General features: G+C 36.8%; 1 protein-coding gene across 5 annotated transcripts in view; it reads left to right on the top strand.

Moving 5' to 3' along the window:
* The window catches only part of LOC149801214 (activating signal cointegrator 1 complex subunit 3-like), a 441282-nt gene that overhangs the window by 119156 nt on the left and 299167 nt on the right, over positions 1–22959 (top strand). For all 5 annotated transcript variants that reach the window (XM_089955269.1, XM_089955267.1, XM_089955271.1 and 2 more), the window contains exons 24-25: positions 4391–4559; positions 11092–11312. In XM_089955269.1, the coding sequence (XP_089811395.1) occupies positions 4391–4559; positions 11092–11312 (390 nt within the window). The remainder of the gene's footprint in view (positions 1–4390; positions 4560–11091; positions 11313–22959) is intronic.

The raw sequence follows: 22959 nt of genomic DNA on the forward strand, positions 1-22959 counted from the left end.
TTGTCTTAACTTGACAGCACTGTCTTTGAATGTTTCATCCCATGGACTTCTGCAGAACCCATCAGGACTCCAAAGTTGTATCGGATCTGAACCAAGCCAGTCACATGAGAGAGATCCTGCTTTTCCCTACACAAAGGAGGAAGAGCTCAGGATGGGTTATCTACTCAGCCTACAGTGATCTAATAATTGGTCCAGCCACAAATTTTGATATACAAATATTTACTATATAGTGCAGTACCATAATGATTTACAGGGAAAATAACAAAGTAATGCAAATTCAAAATTCAGTCAACTTCTTTATTGCTAGAAATGTTTTACTAATGGTAACATTTTAAAATTTCCAAATCACCTGAACAGGCCTTCTATTGTTGGATCCTCACTGAATCTCAGTGTTGTAGTTAACTAAAACTTCAGGTCTAATTGTTCTCAAAATGAACGATATCAAACACCCAAATAAAATAGAACATGTCTGCCATTCTAAGCTCGTTAAGTGAAACGGAAAAGAAAACACCCATAAATTCAATCTGTATGCAGTCATTAGCCCCAAAAGTAACAGTTCACTTGGAAGAGTCTGAGTTTCCTTTGAGCTTTCATGCACCATTTTAGATATTTTAACACGTTTACTGTCAAAGTATCTAAAATGGGGTAAAAAAGGTTGGAGAAAACTCTGACTTTTTAACAGATTGCTAAACCTCAGATGAACTTTGTCTTGGCACTCTGAGTGTAGAGTATGTATCAAATACCATGCTTTCTAAGAGTGTACAGTATGTGTCAAATACCATGCTTTCTCAGAGTATACAGTATGTGTCAAATACCATGCTTTCTCAGAGTATACAGTATGTGTCAAATACCATGCTTTCTAAGAGTGTACAGTATATGTCAAATACCATGCTTTCTCAGAGTATACAGTATGTGTCAAATACCATGCTTTCTCAGAGTAATCAGGATGTGTCAAATACCATGCTTTCTCACAGTGTACAGTATGTGTCAAATACCATGCTTTCTCAGAGTATACAGTATGTGTCAAATACCATGCTTTCTCAGAGTATACAGTATGTGTCAAATACCATGCTTTCTCAGAGTATACAGTATGTGTTAAATACCATGCTTTCTCAGAGTGTACAGTATGTGTCAAATACCATGCTTTCTCAGAGTATACAGTATGTGTCAGACACCATGCTTTCTCAGAGTATACAGTATGTGTCAAATACCATGCTTTCTCAGAGTATACAGTATGTGTCAAATACCATGCTTTCTCACAGTGTACAGTATGTGTCAAATACCATGCTTTCTCAGAGTATACAGTATGTGTCAAATACCATGCTTTCCCAGAGTATACAGTATGTGTCAAATACCATGCTTTCTCACAGTGTACAGTATGTGTCAAATACCATGCTTTCTCAGAGTATACAGTATGTGTCAAATACCATGCTTTCTCAGAGTGTACAGTATTTGTCAAATACCACGCATTCTCAAAAACAAAAGCAGCCCATGTGCAGTGGTCTCGTGTGGTCAGAAATGAAGTAGTTCTGGTCCCTCTCACATGGTGAATAACTCGTTCATTGAGCTATGTAAAGGCTCAGGGCATCAGGGACTTGATGACTGAGACGGATATGTTTATGTACTATCAGTAATGTGACTGGTGCAAGCAATATTCTCTTTGTTTTGTTTTCAATGGATCAGTGGTAAAATTGGATGTGCCTTTGATTAAGGCACTTGAAGGATTGACTGACTATGGGTATGCTATACATGCTGAACACAATATAAATGACCTCTTGTCATTTTACTCAACCCATGGCCTCTTGTCATCATACTCAACCCATGACCTCTTGTCATTGTACTCAACCCATGGCCTCTTGTTATCATACTCAACCCATGACCTCTTGCCATCATACTCAACCTATGGCCTCTTGTCATCATACTCAACCCATGACCTCTTGTCATTGTACTCAACCCATGGCCTCTTGTCATCATACTCAACCCATGACCTCTTGCCATCATACTCAACCTATGGCCTCTTGTCATCATACTCAACCCATGGCCTCTTGTCATCATACTCAACCCATGACCTCTTGTCATTGTACTCAACCCATGGCCTCTTGTCATCATACTCAACCCATGACCTCTTGTCATTGTACTCAACCCATGGCCTCTTGTCATCATACTCAACCCATGACCTCTTGCCATCATACTCAACCCATGGCCTCTTGTCATCATACTCAACCCATGACCTCTTGTCATTGTACTCAACCCATGGCCTCTTGTCATCATACTCAACCCATGGCCTCTTGTCATTGTACTCAACCCATGGCCTCTTGTCATACTCAACTCATGGCCTCTTGTCATCATACTCAACCTATGGCCTCTTGTCATCATACTCAACCCATGACCTCTTGTCATTGTACTCAACCCATGGCCTCTTGTCATCATACTCAACCCATGACCTCTTGCCATCATACTCAACCCATGGCCTCTTGTCATCGTACTCAACCCATGTCCAGCCCCTTTCCTGCTGAGCCTGTAAAGTCCGATAATGTTTATTTTTAAAATCTTATTTTCCATTTTATTTTTTTATTTGGGATGTTTAAAGCCCTGCAGTGCATCATGTCTTGTAGCAGACGATGTCCCTCAGGTTGATTAGTGCCATCTACCATACTTAAACAAACTTGTAGAATCTCAGTTCAAACATACAATACTACTGATGCTTAGTTTTAGCTATGGTCAAAAACAGACAAATGTTTGATTGATGAAGATCAAGGTTAGACCTGTGGTCAGTGGGATGCATGCTAAATTTGCAGATTTCCAGTCAAATTGTACACAACCAGTCACTTACTGTCGATCAACATCAGCTTGTATCAGTGCACTTTAAGAGCTCTTTTCAGATGTTTGAAGGATTTAGAAACAAATTTATAGGAACAAATAAGACTTATTAAAGGTCTTATGGACTAGTGGTGCTTAAATATGACTGGTCCACTGGTAAACGCAATTGGTCCCAGACCTTGGACCACTGTAATTTTCAGGCCCTTAATTAGTAGTTCAGAGAGGGCATACTCAGAAGTAAGGGCATATAACTCCTTCTTCCTCATACCAGTTCTCACTGCATATAATTGGGGAACAAAATTTGATGAAGAACCAAGATTGAGAATGAAATATATTTCTTTGATAATTTGTACCTGATCTTTTGATGGCACACCCACCCAAGCTGTCCCTGCAGTTATGTCTCTGGAAAGAGAAGCACATCCACTCCAGTAATAATAGACAATAAATCAGATTTAGCACCAGGGACGCTACTCTAGTCTGACTGCCATCATGATAAGCAGATGACTTTCAGCTTATGAGGGTTGGATTTAATGAGACAGTGGGAGGGTGGGATTTGTGAAATAGTTGATGTAATCCTAATGTATTATGGTTGGATAAGTTTTATTGAAGAAACATTTATGCTCTGAAAATTAGTTTCTCACTGAATAGTATGTGTCGTTACTTATTGTAAGTAAACAAGGGTACTTATTGTAATTAAACAAAGAAGCTAAACAGTTATTTAATACAGCACATACAGGTTTTAGTTATGAACCCTAAAATTATAATTATGATTTTAAAATTGTATAGTATTAGGCGAAGACTTATCAGGAAAAAGTTCGTTTTTGAACAAGTGTAAAGCAACTAGTTCAGCCCTACTTTAAGGCAGGTTGCTAATGTAACACAAAGAACACTAAACACTCATTAAGAGTGAATACTTTTCATGCAGAATGGAGTATTGACTTGTTCTCAGGATTCTGAACACTCAGGAAGAATGAATACTTTTCATGCAAGTTGGAGTATTGACTTATTCTCTGGATTCTAAACACTCAGTAAGAGTGGATGCTTATCATGCAGGTTGATATATTGACTGATTCTCTGGATTCTAAACACTCAGTAAGAGTGGATGCTTATCATGCAAGCTGGTATATTGACTAATTCTAAGGACTCTGAGAGCTGTGTGGCTCAGTGGTTAGTGTGCTGGACTCGTGATCAAAAGGGTGTGAGTTAAAAATCCTACCACTGAATTCATCTGGGTTAGCTGCCATTGTGTGTCCTTGAGCAAGGCAGTTTACTCCAGTTGTCTTGGCACTAAATAGCCTATTTGTGTTGCTGTGCTGTCAATTACCAAACTAAACTAAACTAAAACAATGAGACTTTGAAAACTTAGTAAGAGTGAATAATTCTCATGCAAGTTGGAGTATTCTTCAGATACTTTAATTTATGATATGACTGTTGATCAAATCATCCATTCATGACCATTGTTGATGAAATCATCCATTCATGACCATTGTTGATGAAATCATCCATTCATGACCATTGTTGATCAAATCATCCATTCATGACCATTGTTTTATTCCAATTTTACTCTCAGATGCACAGCAAGGAACCACAGATGCTTGTGTTCACCATCCCCATATTTGAGCCACTACCCAGTCAGTACTATGTGAAGGCAGTGTCAGACAGATGGCTGGGCTGTGAGTCCATGTGTGCAATCTCCTTCCAACACCTGATTCTACCTGAGAGACACCCACCTCACACAGGTACACTGACTTTTTATAATCATTATCCTATATATACTGTCATTTATCAGATGTTTTGGATATTAAAAGTTAATTTTATTTTTCACTGCCCAGATAATGTGTGTGCTAATGAAAGTCCTCATTGTTAAAAATTATCTGTATTGTGTACTGGCACACTTGGCAAAGCTAGTTCAGGTCAGAAGTAGGTTAGGTAAACAAGGTTATATTATATCTTTGCTTTGCATAGAGAACACTTCCATGCTATTGTTTTGGTGTATATTTGTCTCAATCCTATTTTAAACAAACTACAGCAATTTGCAAAATTTCCATTTAAAATAAATTTATTCATGTTTCAAAAACTCTAATGAAAATTAGTATAAATTTATTCATGATTCAAAAACCCTAATGAAAAATTAGTAAAAATTTATTCATGATTCAAAAACCCTAATGAAAAATTAGTATAAATTTATTCATGATTCAAAAACCCTAATGAAAAATTAGTGTAAATTTATTCATGATTCAAAAACCCTAATGAAAAATTAGTATAAATTTATTCATGATTCAAAAACCCTAATGAAAAATTAGTATAAATTTTTTCATGATTCACAAACCCTAATGAAAAATTAGTATAAATTTATTCATGATTCAAAAACCCTAATGAAAAATTAGTATAAATTTATTCATGATTCAAAAACCCTAATGAAAAATTAGTTTTATTTATAGTGTTCTTCACGTATTCTGTTTGTTAGTTGTTAATGTTGTGCACTTACCTATACATGTATGGTACAGGAGCCAATTCCATTGCTTGTTTACATAGAAGATAGAGCTGGATTCCTATTAGTAACAGACCTAGGCTAAATAGAGAAAGTGTCAGTCTAGTAATTTACAGGTTCAAAGACTTGTGATGACTTTTGGGTATTGGACCACTAATTATTTTACAGCCAGAGAACCAGTCTGATGGTGGGAAAAAGCAAAAGAGTACCAAATATTTTGAGATGCACCGATTGGATTGTAAATGAATTTAATTTTTTTCCATTTTGAATTTCATAAACTTAAATCTATGTACTATAACTGACAAGAAAATATTTATCTTAATTTAGATATCCAGTATTTAATTTAGATATCCAGTATTTAATTTAGATATCCATTATTTAATTTATCCAGTATTTAATTTAGATATCCAGTATTTAATTTCCTTCTGACAAAATATGTGGTGCAAAAGCTATAAATCAGGTGCAGACTATGGAGTCCTTTGTTTAGCAGCATGATGTGCAAGAAAATTCTGTAAAACACCTGTTTTTCAAGGTTTAAAAAAAATCTATAATTTTAATGTATCGAAGCTTGTTTGGTTTCTATGCCAGTCTGGTCAAGAAATTATTATAAATTTATTATATATTAAGATTAATTTCTATGGAATGAATTGAATTAATTGTCTGATCCTCTCAAGTTTTATATAATGTGGGAAACATGTTGCAATCTTGAACTTGTTATCTCATGTGCACACTTTATTGTCCTCACTTTTATGTTTCACCGACATTTGGCAAGGTAATACTTGAAAAGTTGCATATCTTAAACAGAATTGTGATTATTGTATTGGTCCATTCAAAGTTGGATTAAAACTAAGGATTGAATGTCTGTGGACATCTGTAAACATTGTCATATAGAACAAATGTGAGATATTTAATGAATAGCATTTACCATTGTGACTATCCACATTTATTTTAATCCATCTAGAGCCCCCAGTACATATATGCATATGGATTTTGCATACTTTTTTATATTACTGTCAAGTTTTAGGCTTTCCTGGTCATGTATTTTCTTTTCTTACACCAATTATTATGTCCCTATCCAATGTGAATCGGCTGTGTTTGAGCACTGAATGTTATAATTTGCAGCCTTATGAACAATAATAAGTTAGAAGACTTCACTGTGATCTTGATTACAAACCTATTTTAAAAAAAACATCACACATTGAGAATAATCATTAAATATTTTAAAAACTGAGAACGGAATCGAAATTCAAGGTGGAATTAGTTTCACCTCAAACTTTTTTAATGATTACATATAGTTCATTTGTTTTTGAGTATGAGTATGGGTAAAAAATTCCTTTGTTATATTCCAATTTTTGTTGTTGTCTTGTTGGCTTTAAAAAATGTAACTATGTCTAGAAAGTTTAAATACTCTTATGGTATCAGGAAAATTAAAGGGTCTGGATATTTAGCTCAGTTAAATAAGTTAATATTTGCATTAATTAATCTTAAATAAGTTAATATTTAGATTAATGAGTTTTAATATTTAGATTAAAGAATTTTAAATAAGTTAATATTTAAATTAATGATTGGAGGTAGGTTAATATCATGCTTAGTTGGAACTATGTGATGGCTGTGTTAGATGGTTGGACTACTTAGTTAGGTACTATGTGATGGCTGTGTTAGATGGTTGGACTACTTAGTTGGAACTATGTGATGGCTGTGTTAGATGGTTGGACTACTTAGTTAGGTACTATGTGATGGCTGTGTTAGATGGTTGGACTACTTAGTTGGAACTATGTGATGGCTGTGTTAGATGGTTGGACTACTTAGTTAGGTACTATGTGATGGCTGTGTTAGATGGTTGGACTACTTAGTTAGGTACTATGTGATGGCTGTGTTAGATGGTTGGGCTGCTTAGTCAGGTACTATGTGATGGCTGTGTTAGATGGCACTGGACAACAAATTTTTACAAAAGTCATGTTACTGAAATAAAATTAGTCAATTCTTATCAATTTTTATGTGCTGAACACGAATATGACAGTCAAATTGCAAAATTGGCTCTAGTTTTTTTGTAATCTGCAAGAAATTAATGTTTACATAACGAAATGCATTCCAATAGTAAAAGGTCAACTGTAATAGCCTACCTATAAAAAATCAAGTCATTGACTACATCTTAGATTTCTTCGCCTGTCTCTTGTACAGCTGTTCGGGAGCATCTCTGAGGAGTGTCCAGCAGTAGTCAGCCAGCATTGTAGTGGACCATTTTCCCTGGTATCTTTGTTCCATTGTTGCGATATCTTGATGAAAACGTTCGCCGTGTTCATCACTAACAATACCACAGTTGCTAGGAAAGAAATCCAAATGGGAATGAAGGAAGTGAATCTTTAGAGACATATTGCAGCCAAGTTTCTTATACTTCATCAACATGTCTTCTACTAGTTCCTTATAGTTTTCTGCCCTAACATTTCCGAGGAAGTTTGTAGAAACTAGGCGAAAAGCATTCCATGCTTGTTTCGCGTCACCTTCCAGCAAGTTGTTGAACCGGTCATCTTTGAAAAGCTCTCGAATCTGAGGACCCATAAAAACTCCCTCTTTAATCTTTGCTTCGCTGAGTCGAGGGAATTTTTCATGCAGGTATCGGAATGCTGGCAAAGTCCGGTCAATGGCTTTCACGAAGTTCTTCATCAAACCTAGTTTGATGTGAAGGCGTGGTAGCAAGATTTTCTGAGCCTCAACCAGAGCTGGGTGTTGGATATTCTTCTCTCCAATGGCTACATTCTGCCTGTGAGTCCATTCCTTCCTCATGTAGTGCATTTCCCTTGCTCGGCTATCCCACTCGCATAAGAAACACATGTATTTTGTATATCCTTGCTGCAGTCCCATTAAAAGGGCAACTACCTTCAAATCACCACAGAGGTGCCAGCTGTACTTGTTATACTCAATGGAATTCAGTAGCTGCCTTAAGTTATCGTATGTCTCTTTCATGTGGACAGCATACGCTACTGGAATAGATGGAAGAATGTTTCCATTGTGCAAAAGCACAGCCTTGAGACTCAGTTTCGAAGAGTCCACAAATAGTCTCCATTCTTGTGGGTCATGAGTGATTTTTAAAGCATTCATGAGGCCCTCAATATCGGAACAGAATATCAGATTACTTTCCTTTCTGAAGAAAGGCTCCAATTGCTGGTGGCGCTTTCGATATGCAGTAATTGTGACATCTTCTTCTAGAAGATTCCATTGTTGGAGTCTTGATCCTAGCAATTCTGCCTTGTTCTTTGATAAGTCCAAATCACGAATCAGGTCATTTAGTTCTTCCTGTGTTATTCTGTGTGGGGTTGATGATGCACCACAGTGAAAATCTGGATCACTGCATGCTGATGGACCAGGAGAAGAACAGGTCGACTCACCTTTGTCTTCGTCAGATGAATCAAGAGAATATTCTGCTGGAGGTTCTGGAATAGGAAGTCCCTCACCATGTGGAACTGGTCTCAATGCAGACGGAATGTTTGGGTAGACTATTCTCGACTTCTTTCGCTTCGTTATTCCGCCGGAAAGAGGAGGAACCAAGCAGAAGTAACAGTCATTTAGGTGGTTGCTTGGCTCTCTCCACACCATTGGGACTGCAAACGGCATTGATGACCTTTTGCAATTCAACCACTGTGAAAGCTGTGTTGTACATGTAGCACAGCATATATGCGGAGCCCAAGGCTTGTCTTGGTCACCAACCTTGCATCCGAAGTAAAGATGATATGCCTTCTTCACTTGAGAATTGATACTTTTCTTCTGGTTGGCAAATGTCACTTCCCCACAAATATAGCAAAAATTGTCCGCGGTATTAACACACTTTCGAGGCATTACTGTTCTTTATTGTACGTAAATGGATAAAATAATAAGTTTTATGTAACAGTAGCTTGAACTGTCTCGCACAACGTCTAAAATATTTTAAATGCTGAACCTATCTGATTGGGCTTTATATAGTACACTGCTTACGTCAGCTTCAGCAGCCGCCTGGCATTAGTATAATAGGCCTACACATGTATAGTACACTGCTGACGTCAACTTACTTCAGCAGCCGCATGGCATTAGTATTGCATTGCATCAGAAAATGATGCAATCAACTGTGGATGATGTGAGCATGATGGTATTATGCAATGTTACATCATTATTCCGGATGTTGCTGCAGTCTACTGGAGAAATTTACACAGTGAAACATAGAAAATGAGGTATATGAATATCTTCAAAACGAGAGCCAATACAAATTTTTCACGGTTATATTCGTGTTCGGCACACCAAAATACTACAGATTAGGGCCTTTTCAAGTCAGTAATGATTTCACTGTTGACCAGTGTGGTTGGGCTGCTTAGTCAGAATTTAGTGATGGCTGTGTTACTTTGATGATTGGGCTGCTTCGTCATACTGTGTGATGGCTGTGTTACTTTGTTGATTGGGTTGCTTGGTCATACTACGTGATGGCTGTATTGGACAGATAGTTGGATTGTGAGTCTGTGTACTGTTTCCTTCTAACACCTGATTCATTTTTTGGAGACATCCTCCTCCTCCCAAAAATAATTAACCTGTCATTTAAAATTACTATATAATATTTTTGTGCTGGTAAGTTTATGTTCTACTTTGCTGGTTGTCTTCACAATTATATTTGCTTTGAAATGGCAGTGGGGAATGGTATCCAGTGCTGCATCTCAAAATGTATTGATGTAACATCTTGGAAAATGGACACAAAAGTCATTTTTATTTTACACTGGCTTCAGTTAATTCATATTGCTCTTCTCTCTGTTAATCCAGACAGTATGCATACAGTTTACTCTTTAAAGTTCATGGCTCTTGTAGTATACATTTTTGGCACCCTATATTGCAAGGCTAAAAGTCTGTGTGACTCTGGAGCAATCTTCACTCATGATCTACAGTGATACATGTTGTTATTGGCAATCATTATTGTTGCTGAAAATAATTATCAAAAGATTCTTTAGGAAAACAAGATAATGAAAACAAAATTCTAAAATAGTTAATGTCTGTAATAGCTGGAAAGTTGCACTGAGAAACCATGGGACAGCCTGGTGGCAGTTTTAACATTATGAGCACCTTGGAGTTGAATGCATACAGTTCATGTTAATGTAGCAAACTACGGTATGGAATTATTAAAGCTATTTATCCAGTTTTCATGCTGTTTGCATTAATATATTTTGGTATGTTAATACCATTCATAATACTACTCGAAAATATCTGTAGCATTAGGAAAGTTGTAACAGCAGGTATCTCATTTGTGAGTCCATACGGATAGTCTCTTTCCAGCATCTAGCTCTACTTGAGAGAAACCAACATTACACAAGTGAAGTAATCTTGTATGAAAATTAAAATGTGCATATTTTATATGTGTTAAGCAACCATCTCTAATAAAAATGGGAAGTACTCTTATGAGCCCGGTCAGTGATGTGAAGTAGTATTTCTGACCCCTGTAAGTGCAGGATCATGTGATTGAACATAGTACTACAGAGGTGCAAAACTGGTGTGTTACCACTGTGGTATCCAGGCATTTTTGTTCTATATTTACAATGATATCCCTATATTTACTGTCCTTAGTGGTTGTAGTGTCAGAGATGTTGAAGTTTTATTTTATTGGTGCTGGCAGCTATCAGCATCGTTACAAAAGAATTTTTCATTTTGGATGTGAGCACAGTAGCTGGATTTACCTTTACAGTGAAGTGTTAATTTTAGATCAAAGTGGTACAGTTTTCCTAGATCAGGTTTATTCTCTGTAAAACCTTACTTTCAAAATTTCTTTTCAGAGCTTCTGGACCTGCAGCCACTGCCCATCAAAGCACTGGATAACCCTATGTTGGAGACCTTATATAATTTCACTCACTTTAACCCAATCCAAACACAGATCTTCCATGTCTTGTATCACACCGACTCTAATGTCCTGCTAGGGGCCCCCACAGGGTCAGGAAAAACCATTGCAGCAGAAATGGCAATTTTCCGAGTGTTTAGAGAGTATCCTAAAATGAAAGTAGGTATTAGTTTGTACAGGAATATTGCATGAAGTAAATAACTACCATATTCAATATAATATGTACACATCCCTTAATAAGTGCATACAACTCTTTGCCACAACTCACAAAAGAATTATCCATTGCTCACACGCCTTGTAGATGGGAAGTATCTGCTAAAATCAACTTAGAATAATTTAATCTTCTTTGAATCTACTGCTGCAAATGCCTGTTCTCTAATTACCTTCCATCTTTGTCATTCTAATCGGTGTCATATAGGGATCTTACATATAGGTAAAGGGAGTTAACTAGTATGTATATACATGTGATGTGGACACTGACATCATTGGTGTGGACATTTCATGATTAGTTTTAGCCACACAAAATTCACCCAAATAATAATTTTTTTAGTGCACAGTAGAGTCAAATGTTATTTATGAATGTAGCAATAACATTCTTTGGAACTGGAGTGGATTATCATTCCATCCACACCTTATTTTTCTTACCTGTTTTGCCATAGGCTAAGTTACATTATGTGGAAATTGTCACTTTAGGACCATTTGTCATATTTTCTATAAAAAAATACCAGTGACATAAAAAACTGCAATTACATCAAAAGTTTTATTTACTAGGTAAACAAATTAAGATTTTCCAGAAACAGATAAAAGAGGCAGATTAAATAACACCTCTGTTGAAAGTCTTGTACTTATTTGATGATATTTTTCAGGATTTTCTTCAAATGTCTGAGAAAAGGGACCCTTAGGGCTTCCTAGGTCAAATTTTTATGGGCCTCATCTTACCTTCAGAGGGCCCTGCCTGGTTGTTCATTATTTACTAGAAATTTCTGATTTACTGAAAACTTATTGTTCATTTCATAACCACTATTCTGAACATTTATAAAAATTCTTTTAAGATTACTGCATTAAATTCATACTATTGTCTCTCCTTCTGATACATTCCTGGATCACATACTACTTCCCAAATCCAGCCCTCCTAAAAGATGAAAATTTTAGTTTTTCCTTTCTAAATTTTTGTAGACACAACTCAGTAATAACTCTTGCCTATTATCTCCTCTTGCCACCAATGGAGTGCTAGTTGGAAATTTTTGCTGTAAACTGACAACGCATCTCTTCCTGAAATCCATTGGAAATTTGTGTTAACTTTCATCCATCCATCGAGGGTTTTATTTTCAGATGTATTAAGGATTCTGCAGGTGGTAGATATTTTTTTATTTTGACCATAATTATTTCAATCTTTTAACTTAAGCGGACTTAGTTTCTCTGATCTTTGACCACTTGGTTCGTCAGGGCAGTGTTGTATTAGAACATGTTGTAGTTTGTATTTGCACTCATGTTCTTTTTATTTTGTCACCCCTTGTGTAACAGGGGTTTTGGCATTGTTAATGCATCCAAATATTAATTTATTCTTTCTTTTCTTACTTTGGTTTTTAGGATTAACAAAATGTATTAAATGCAAGAATGCAAGAAGAGAGACTCTCATAGATGACTTATGTCTTGCCTGTACAGAATGTACATCACCAGCTATTTGCAGCATATGTACCAGTTGGTTGGATAATACATTGTCTGCAGTACAGCAAAAACTGCAAAACAACAGACAAAGACATGAAAAATCAAGTACAGAAATTACTGATGTTCTGAGAATTCATCCTAATACTGAGTCTTTGGGCAGCCTGGTTGGGGACACCATTAGGGCCACCCCTCCCTTGAAGATATAATGTGCTTTACCTGTGGGTATATATACGTCTGGGAAAATGGAGGAAACTGTCTTATCCTCAGCCATTGATGCCGAGTCTGGAGTTACAGGTGCATCACTTGGAACAGCAAGCATGACAGAATTGATTATTTCAGGCCAATTTTTCTGAGTTTTCTATCTAATTTCAGTCATGATTCCTTCCAATTCTAGAAAACCTCACCCACCCCATGTCCAGGTGTTCTATTTTGCCTGTATGTTGAGGCACATGGGGTTTATACATGACTTCAGTGAGTTGTGCCTTCTAGCCACAACTCAGTTTGATGTTGTATCAGCTACCAACCATGCTGTCCAGTCATCCAGTTCTAGATCCTTACTGGCTTCTGTGACATATCTTCCTGTGCCTCTTCAAGTCGAGTCATGGAATGTTAACATTGCTGGGGATCTTACTGATTGATCTCTCTGTCTGCTTTGGTAGCACAGTCAACTATTCTGCCATCTGTACTGACCAATATTGACTGATTTCAGTTTTGACAACTTACCCTGTTGAATTGACAACTACATCCATGGGATACAGATAGCATTTGGCTTCACCATCTTGAACAGTAACATGATAGTCTTAGAGACAATGCACAATCCTCATCTGTACCTCCAGGAATGTATTATCCAAACATGGCTCTGGATCAGTACCACGATGACCTGCACACAGAGTTGTGGGAGGAGGATAAGCCTGGTGATGTTCAGTTCTCAGATTCCACTAAGGAAAGGAAAGAGTATAGCTTTCAACTAGCAGTAGAGGAAATATATATTGGCCACACCATGCCCAAACCTTGTGAATGACTCTATCCAGTTCACCTTTGCTGTTCAGTGGAAAGATAGATGTGCAGAGGTAGTCAGCCCATGAACTCACCCACCACCTCACTGCACTACCATCATCACCTTATAAATCAAGTCAAAGACACAATGAGTGGAGAGAAAGGGATATGGGATCATTTGCTGTACACTCCCAAAACCAGCCTTGTTCCCAACCCTTTATACAGAAACAACTCATTAATTAGTCTTGGAGGCAGTCATACAAAGGGGTCACGTTTCTCTTCCCTCAAGCTTCCAGTGTCCCCAAATGTCAGAAGACAGTCTTCCAGTAGATTCCAGGTTCATGCAATCCAAGCTCTTTGGATTGATCTTCTTCTGCAAAGCTTGTGGGTGATCTAAATTGTCTTGGAAGGGCTTTGTATCAGTTTTGCCAGCCCTCTCACCTTTTTGTTCTCTCCATTCCTGAGGGATGCAGGTCTCCACAACAGTTTCCTAGAGATGAAAGCTATCTTCAAAGCCTTTAAAATTTGGAGATGCTGTCATCAAAATGGTGCCCTTCATGACTGGCAATGTGGTGGTAAGTACCTCCTCAAACAGGGCAGTATCAAATAAAGCCGGCATTTTGTTCTGGGAATTCCACTGTTGGTATACACATTAGAACAAGCCTGCATTTGTGTAAATTCCACTGTTGTTATGGACAACAGAACACTGACATCCAGATCAGAATATTTCTGGCAGAATCACTATCTTGGCTGATTCTCAGTCCTTAAAGGGCCAGACTCTCTGTGCAGAATGGTAACTCCATTCATCAGTCATTCATCAGATTTGTCTCCCATGGGGACATCCAATGATCAGTCTTTTTGTGATCAGGTTGAATCGCAAGCTGCCCACCTTTGTCTCTAAAGTTCCAGAACCCAAGTCTTAGGTGGTCAGTTCCCTTCAGTCAGTTGGAATGGTGTTTGGGCCTTTGCCTAGTTCCCAACAGTCTTGGTGCCAAAAGTATACAGAAATAGAGTGCAAAATGTTTCTGATTGCCCCTCCCTGTTGGGAAAAATCCTGGATCAATGATCTCATCAGTCAAGTGATAGATTTACCCAGAAAAATTCAGGTAGGCCAAATCTTCTTAAACAGCCTCAGACCCAAGTGTTCGATAATTGCTCAGACTGATTTCTTCATACCTGGCTCTTATCAGAAAGCCCAGCAGCATAAACAGTTTAACCCTTTGAATGTGGAAGGAATTTCACAAGCAAGAAGGCCCTCCAATCTAAAGGCTTATGAGGGAAAGTGGAGTTTCATCAGGGACTGGTGCGAAGTCAGTAACATTATCCCTTTGAGTGCCTGAATCCAACAGGTAGCTGATTTTTTTCTCAGGCTGTTTGAGGAAAAAGGTTGTCCCCAATTACTATTATAGACTACTACACTGTGACCCTGCTATAGCATGCTCCATTATAACACGAATTAATATATTTACAAAGACTGACATTTGTATGTAGATGGTATGTAAAATTCCTCTTCTTTTCACTCAGAATTAAATCCTTTAGAAGACTCTCATTTTCTGTAATAATCACTGTCATCAAACCTGAACACATGTGTCTCTATCATCCGTTGACCCTTTGTTAATTTTCAGATGCATGCGTGGAAGGCAACATCACACTGCTACCACAAATGTAAAATAAAAAAAAAAAATACATTTTGCTTATTGGTTTATTCAATAGGCATGGAGGGACAGTAACTAGAATAGTCCAAACGACAGCCAATTCCTTTATAAAAATGTACTTCAAAGGAAACAGATTACCTTTGAAGCACCAATTGTTATGAAAACATACTCAGCAAATGGAGGGAAAAAAATTGGTCTCAGTCATGCAATACAATTATTTGATGTTGCCGCCGCAATAAGAAATGGGCATTTGTTTGATTCTCAGAAGCTGTCCTTTTGCGGTGACTTCAATAATGCATGCACCCTTCATCAAGAAAAGCTGACTACAATCTTTCAATAAAACAAAGAACTTTTCATCAAAGGAAGTACCAAACTTAAATGAAAGTGATGGCTTCTGATGGATTTTTGCATTTTCCAGCGTGACTGGAACAACGTTAACTGTGCCGTGAAAGTTTTTGTTGTTGTAGAGAAAATGTTTATGCTTACAAATGCTACCAACGGCGGCTTAAAATGCAAATAACTTTTACTGACTTGGGACGTACTAAAAAGTAAATGTGCTTCGTCACTTGTTACTTGATTGTGCTATATTTTAACACTGAATTCAGACCAATATGACCTGTGACAAAATTATTGAATATTTTAAAGCTCTGTGTGTGTGCATATTTTCTATGGAATCACTTATATTGTGGATTCAATGTATATGATGAGGTTCGTGGGTTAGTACACGGTGTTGATACTATTCATGCTATACATTAGACATGTATATATAAACAGTATTCGAGTATATGTACCAATTCGTGGTTCTCTAAATAAAGTAAACTATTATATATGTCTTCTCTGTTTTCACTACAGGTGTATTTCTCATTTAATATGCATTGATTTAAGATGGTAACTGTGCTGATGAAGCACGTTATTTCACCACACGCATTTATTACCTATACCCCCTCCTTGCAATTTTGTTTTGGGTACATGCATAATTTTCTTCAGCTAAATGACCTGGTTGCTTATAACACGGTTCGGTCTATAATGCGGTCGAATTCTATGGATCCCAACTACCGCATTATAGCGGGGTCATACTGTACTTGTTCAAAACAGACACTTTCCATCATTAAGGTGGATAATGAGTTCTCAGACTTGTTGACCAACTTTGACTTGCATTATCCTAAATTATTCCCAGTTTTTCTAGTGGAATATTTTATGGGTTCTGACTTGGCTGAATTCAAACAAATCTGAGCCCATAGCCAGTACTTAGCTGAAGCTTCTTTCATAAAAAAATCTATTTTGGCATGCATATTCAGGACTTACTTGCCCTATCTGTTGACCCAGTGTACCTTCAGTTTTGATCAGTTGGCTTAGTAGTCCTTATGACACAAAGAGGTTGCCGTCATTGGGCAATCAGGTGGTCATCATATGACCTCTCTGAAGAGATGTTCAGACAGGATCTGGTATATGTTCATAAGGATTATCTGACGCGACCTGAGCCAAATCATGGAGCTCAAAGCTTTTTCTTCCAGTTAAACCTGTGAAAGAGGACATGACTCCTCAAATGCTGTCATTGTGGTTGCATTGTTAATACACATGGCATACTCTGACATCTCACCAGAACAGAGTTGTCTCATGAAAAATTTATGCTCATGAGATCAGAGTAATCTTATCATGCCTTGCCTTTTATGCAAAGGGAAGTAATGTGCAAGAGTTATTGCCCTTTGTCTATGTAATACAGACAGGAAAGACCATATATACTCACATATAAACCCGTTCGCATATAAGCCAACCCCACACTGAAGAAGTATAAAGACTAAAACTTGCATTACCTGCATCTAAGCCAACCTACAACTCCGAGACATCTCAAGATTTACGAGGTAAGTTTTAAATGCATTTATTTAGGCAAACTTTTATTTTTTTAAAGTTACATGTATACTTATCTCGAGGTTGGCATGCTTGATTATTAAAAAGAAATGGTATAACTTGTTTGCAAAGTAATTTATTTAATTTTCTATTTTCTTATTGTTTCTACCTAATTTAGATTTGTGTATAATTTGATCGAATGATGATGAGAATACAGCAGTCGCGAGTTGATGTAACACTACCTCTCTCCTTTGACTAAAATATTGTTTGTTTATGCATTATTGTATTGGACATTTTATATCAGTGCATTGGTAATTAAGTTTTTACTTTGCTTTGAAGTTGTAAATACCTAACTCATTAAAATGTAATCCCAATATAACAACGCAACAAACAAACAATACAGTTCGATGCTAATGCTGTAAAAACCGAGTTGTAGTTTGCCTTGATGTAAGTGACCTTACGCCATACCTGTCAACTTTTACACTGGGAGGAAAAAAGCTCCCGATTTTTGGGGTCGTTCCACGCCTACCTCTCGATTTCATAATATCTTTCGATTTTCGCAGTGAACTCCCGATTATTAAATTATGCCTTCAATTTTCATTTCTTCTAAACAAGAAAAGTCCTACATGTTCTGTTGTATCACCTGTGAATTATTGTTGTGACGAAATAATGACTTTACTATAAAGAATTCACTTCTTCACTAAATAGAATGTTAAGTTTAAACATTATTCACATAAATTAATGATTTTTCTTTTACCTCTATAATAATACAAAGGTATAAAAAAAAAAAAAATAGGGGGCCTCGAGTGGCCGAGTGGTCTAAAGCGCTCACCGTTACGGATCACTGCCATCTCACCTCTGTCTGTATGGGTTTGAGTCCAAGGCTCAGCTAGCGTGGGTACGTTGGAACACCTGCCAGTAGCTTCTCGTGGGTTGGTGGTTCTTCCCTGGGTTTTCCAGGGTTCTTCCTCCACCAGTTATACTGGCCGCCATGTATAGCCTATTTTGTGCTGAAAAATGGTGTTAAACTCTACAACAACAACAAGAAATACAAAAATTAAAAAAATAAACCAGAAAAAAAGTAAACCACAAAAATAAACTTGTCCACAATTAATATAAATCCCAAGAATGATCACTAAAAATGCTATAACTCCATATGCTATAGCGCTATTCCCATGAAAGAAACTTACACGAGTGAACACCTGGCATTTTTATACTATATATACCAATGTTAAGTACCATCATTATAGTAAAAGAAGGAGTGAAAATACATATCACGCAGCATATGTGTCCTCAAAAAACTAATTCAGAATGCATGTTTTATAATAAACAATATTTAATGCTTTACAAGTTGACAATAAGGGAATAAGGTTGGATATACAAAGAGGAGAAAATAGTTGCCACATGTATGGTACCACGAGGCTGGCTAATTTGATACCTTTAGTTCAACAAAATTGGTAATCCTTTATTTGTCAATCAGTTGCTGGTGCTTTCATAACACACAATAGTGTAGAATATGGTTTCTTTGAATTACAGCTGAGGACCAATCGTTTTCACAAAATAGTTGCAAGGATAAGGATTAACTTTTAATTAGTCGCGCTGGCTTTCTTGCTTGTTTATTTAAGACTAATCTTTAACCATTGTGCAGTTTGACCACAGCTGACCAGAATATGAAAATAGGGCATGTCCGGGGGGAAAATAGGGCATGTCACAGGGAGAAACAGCGAGTCTTTTTGTGAATTTCATGCTTATTGGACCAGGAAGATCGATCAGTATTTAGTGAAAACAAGGCTTTAAAAATGCCATGAAAAACCTCCAGATTTTAGGTCTCAATCTCTATTTTTGTATTCAGTCTCCCTACTTGGCTTTTGAATGGTTCATAGGTATGCCTTACACCCCGTTTTGTAAAACTACGGTAATCATGCTAATATTATGGGATAAATGGCAATTACAAATCAGTGTACTGGTATAGTTACTGGTCAGAATTCCCTCTTAACACAAGCCAGTTTCAGGGTTTTAATGATTAACTGACCTGTACTGCAGTTGCAAAACGAAAGACAAATTCGCTGCCTATCAACATAGGGGACACCGAAACATCAAGCTTTCCTTTGTGTGGAAAGTTTTGTTTGTTCAGCCAAAACACAAAACTAAATTTGATTGATGTTGATCTTAGCTGATCTGTATGAGAATTTTAGCCATTGTTATTACCACTCTTTGTGAAAATGTAAATTATGATGGTTATGTGCCTTGTACAATTAAACGTGCATACCTTTTTTAAAATATTACCTCAATTAGTAGGATTGCTTATATCGTTCAAAATGAGTAACTCGTGAGCGCGTGATTCAATGTAAACGAAACAGCTATTAAGGACTAGCTGAAATGTTATCTGGAAGAATGCAGTTTGGTAGAAACAATGAATAAAGCAAAATCTGCATCTAATATGATTTGGAATAAATAAGGATTTAAGTGATGCTGTGCACGTTTTGCACTGTGTAAATACTGTACATTATAGTTCAGCATGGTCTCCCTGGTAAACTCAACCGGCCCACAAATTATGAAGTCTGTATTTACCTTTATTGAACTTTGTGTTGGAGAAATCAGAAAATATGTACATGCAAACTAATAACAAAATCAATCATAGTACTTTATAACAGTTTAATAATTGTTGGGTCACCAAAAGTTACTTTTTCTTACACGCCTATATCCTAGGACACAGAAAAAATTATAGTTTCGTGTCCCAAGATTTATAGCCATTACAGTAGTCAACAAAAAGACCTAAAAACTGTCAAATTTAAACATTGGCCCGCAGATAAGCTGACCCACATTCTTCCAGGCCTTCATTTTTTTTCCTAAATTATTTTGGCTTATATGTGAGTGTATATGGTACCTTGGATAATACTTGTGAAATTTCCTACAAAATTTTGTGAAAAGTTTTCAGCCAGACTGCACACAGCACTGGAGGGTCTGATTTTAAGCACAATTATCTACTTTAATTGCTCAAATTTTGGTGTTTTAAGATTGTTGTTGTTGTGAGGTTTCACGCCATATTTCAGCACACGATAGGCTATACATGGCGGCCAGTATTAATGGTGGAGGAAGAACCCGGGAAAACCCTGGAAAGAACCACTGACCCACGAGAAGCTACTGGCAAGCTTTCTCACATACCCACATTGGCTGAATATGAGACTCGAACCACCGCAGGCAGCAGTGAGATGGCAGTGATCTGTAACGGAGAGCGCTTTAGACCACTCGGCCACTCGGGGCCCCTGTTTTAAGATTAATTTGAATCTTGCTTAATATATTTTAAAGGCAGATTCCCATGATGATGTTCTTTTTGAACTAATTCAGACAAAATCATGCTTTGTATTTAGTATTTTCATTGTTTTTTATGTTTCTTTCCCTAATATTTAATTGTGAAGTCACTCAAAAGTATAAATACACTAGTTGAATCAGTGAGCTGTCTTGTATCCTATTGTAGTCCCTGGCAAAATTAAAGTTTTTTCTCAAATATATCCTTGAGATTTGCTAATCAGTGAAGAATTTTACTTATATTTAACAGATGGTAGCATTTAAGTCTAAACAAAAAAATAAATGTTTAACCTGTTGGCTTTAGTATGGGATGCCAAAGCCAACGGGAGTGATTTGGCTGGTTTCTGAAAGATCACTTGCACTAAAGATTGCTCTTGTGGCCTGAGATGTTAGAGCATCTGCCTCTTATGTGTGAGGTCACAGGATTAAACCCTGGCCAAGTCATATCAAATACATAAAAATAGTACTAGCAGCTGCCTCACTTGACACTCAGCATTAAGAGGTTAGTGTTAGGACTGGTCGGCCTGGTGTCAGGATAATGTGATTGGGTGGGACATCATGCTACACATCTACAGCATGATAGCCCAGTGCTAGGCATAACTATAAACTGCCACACTGCAGACATCGTAGCAGTATGACTGAAAAATTGTTAAAGCCACATTAAAATCTAAATATTACAAACACAGACACTTGCACTAAAATTTCCAGACAGTTCATTCAAATGCAACATTTCTAGAAAATTTTACCTTTTCCAGAAAATGTAGCATGACATTTGGTGATTCATTTAACATTTGTAAGATTGTTTTGGTGGATCCAACTTACGACTAATTCACTGGATTTCACAGAAAAAAATAATGAGAAATGAAAGAAACATATAAGTATTTTGTTTAATATGGTCATACCTGCAATGTACATTTATTGACTTTCTTAGTTGGAGATGTGAAAATTTGTTCACCCAAGGCAAGTCACGTTCATGAGTTGTTGCAGGGGAACAAAGCTTTGTATCTCCCCCAAACAAGGGCAATACATTTTCTATTATGCTGAATCAAGCGTGACAGGGAAACACGATCATTTGTGTGAAACACAATCGCATGAGGCATGTTCACATGAGGGGGACATGATTTTTATACCCTGACAAATGACATTTCGTGTGTTAGTAATTAACACTGTCACTTTTTTGAGGCATAATAATACTTCATGCCTCAATATTTGGCGTAAAATTTGTCTTAATTTCTTTAATTCTTTGGTGTTTGTGGGTTCTTTCAACATGAATTACTTTTTCTTTGTTTTTTTTCTTCTGCTGGCATTGTAACAATTCTTGTTAGCAAGTTCTTGTTACGGTTCTCAAAAAGCATAGATTTTGAAAGTTATATTACTTTTTTGTTGTCTCATTCATTAGTGGGTTCAAGTAAGTTTGAAGAGCAGTAATCAACAATGATTTCTAAACAAATTTATTCACACACAGGACATGAATTATAGTGAATCCATTTTGTTAAAATTTTGTTGCAGTGGGAAAACACTTACAGAATACAAATGTACAATAGGGAACCAGTAATGGAATCATCATTTTACTATCTGTACATGTTGTGGATGGCTAAATAAATACATAAATTTAAGAACTAAATTAGCAGTGCATCATCAAATGATATCTTTTAAGCTTTCAGGTACAAAAATTTAAAAGGAAATATATTGAAATAAAGCCAGAAATTTAAATTAATTTATTACAATGCTGTAATGCTTGATGATGTAGTTTATTACAGTACATTAAAGGTGGATGATGTAAATAATCACAATGATGTAAGTTTGGATGATGTAGTTTGTTACAGTGTTGTAAGTTTGGATGATGTAGTTTGTTACAGTGTTGTAAGGGTGGATGATGTAGTTTGTTACCGTGTTGTAAGGGTGGATGATGTAGTTTGTTACTGTATTGTATGGGTGGATGATGTAGTTTGTTACCGTGTTGTATGGGTGGATGATGTAGTTTGTTACAGTGTTGTAAGGGTGGATGATGTAGTTTGTTACAGCATTGTAAGGGTGGATGATGTAGTTTGTTACCGTGTTGTATGGGTGGATGATGTAGTTTGTTACCATGTTGTATGGGTGGATGATGTAAATAATCACAATACTGTAAGGGTGGATGATGTAGTTTGTTACTGTATTGTAAGGGTGGATGATGTAGTTTGTTACAGTGTTGTAAGGGTGGATGATGTAGTTTGTTACAGTGTTGTATGGGTGGATGATATAGTTTGTTACAGTCTTGTAAGGGTGGATGATATAGTTTGTTACCGTGTTGTATGGGTGGATGATGTAAATAATCACAGTACTATAAG

Source organism: Sinohyriopsis cumingii, chromosome 4, assembly GCF_028554795.1.
Source record: "Sinohyriopsis cumingii isolate HCF-2022 chromosome 4, ASM2855479v2, whole genome shotgun sequence".
Lineage (NCBI taxonomy): Eukaryota > Metazoa > Mollusca > Bivalvia > Unionida > Unionidae > Sinohyriopsis > Sinohyriopsis cumingii.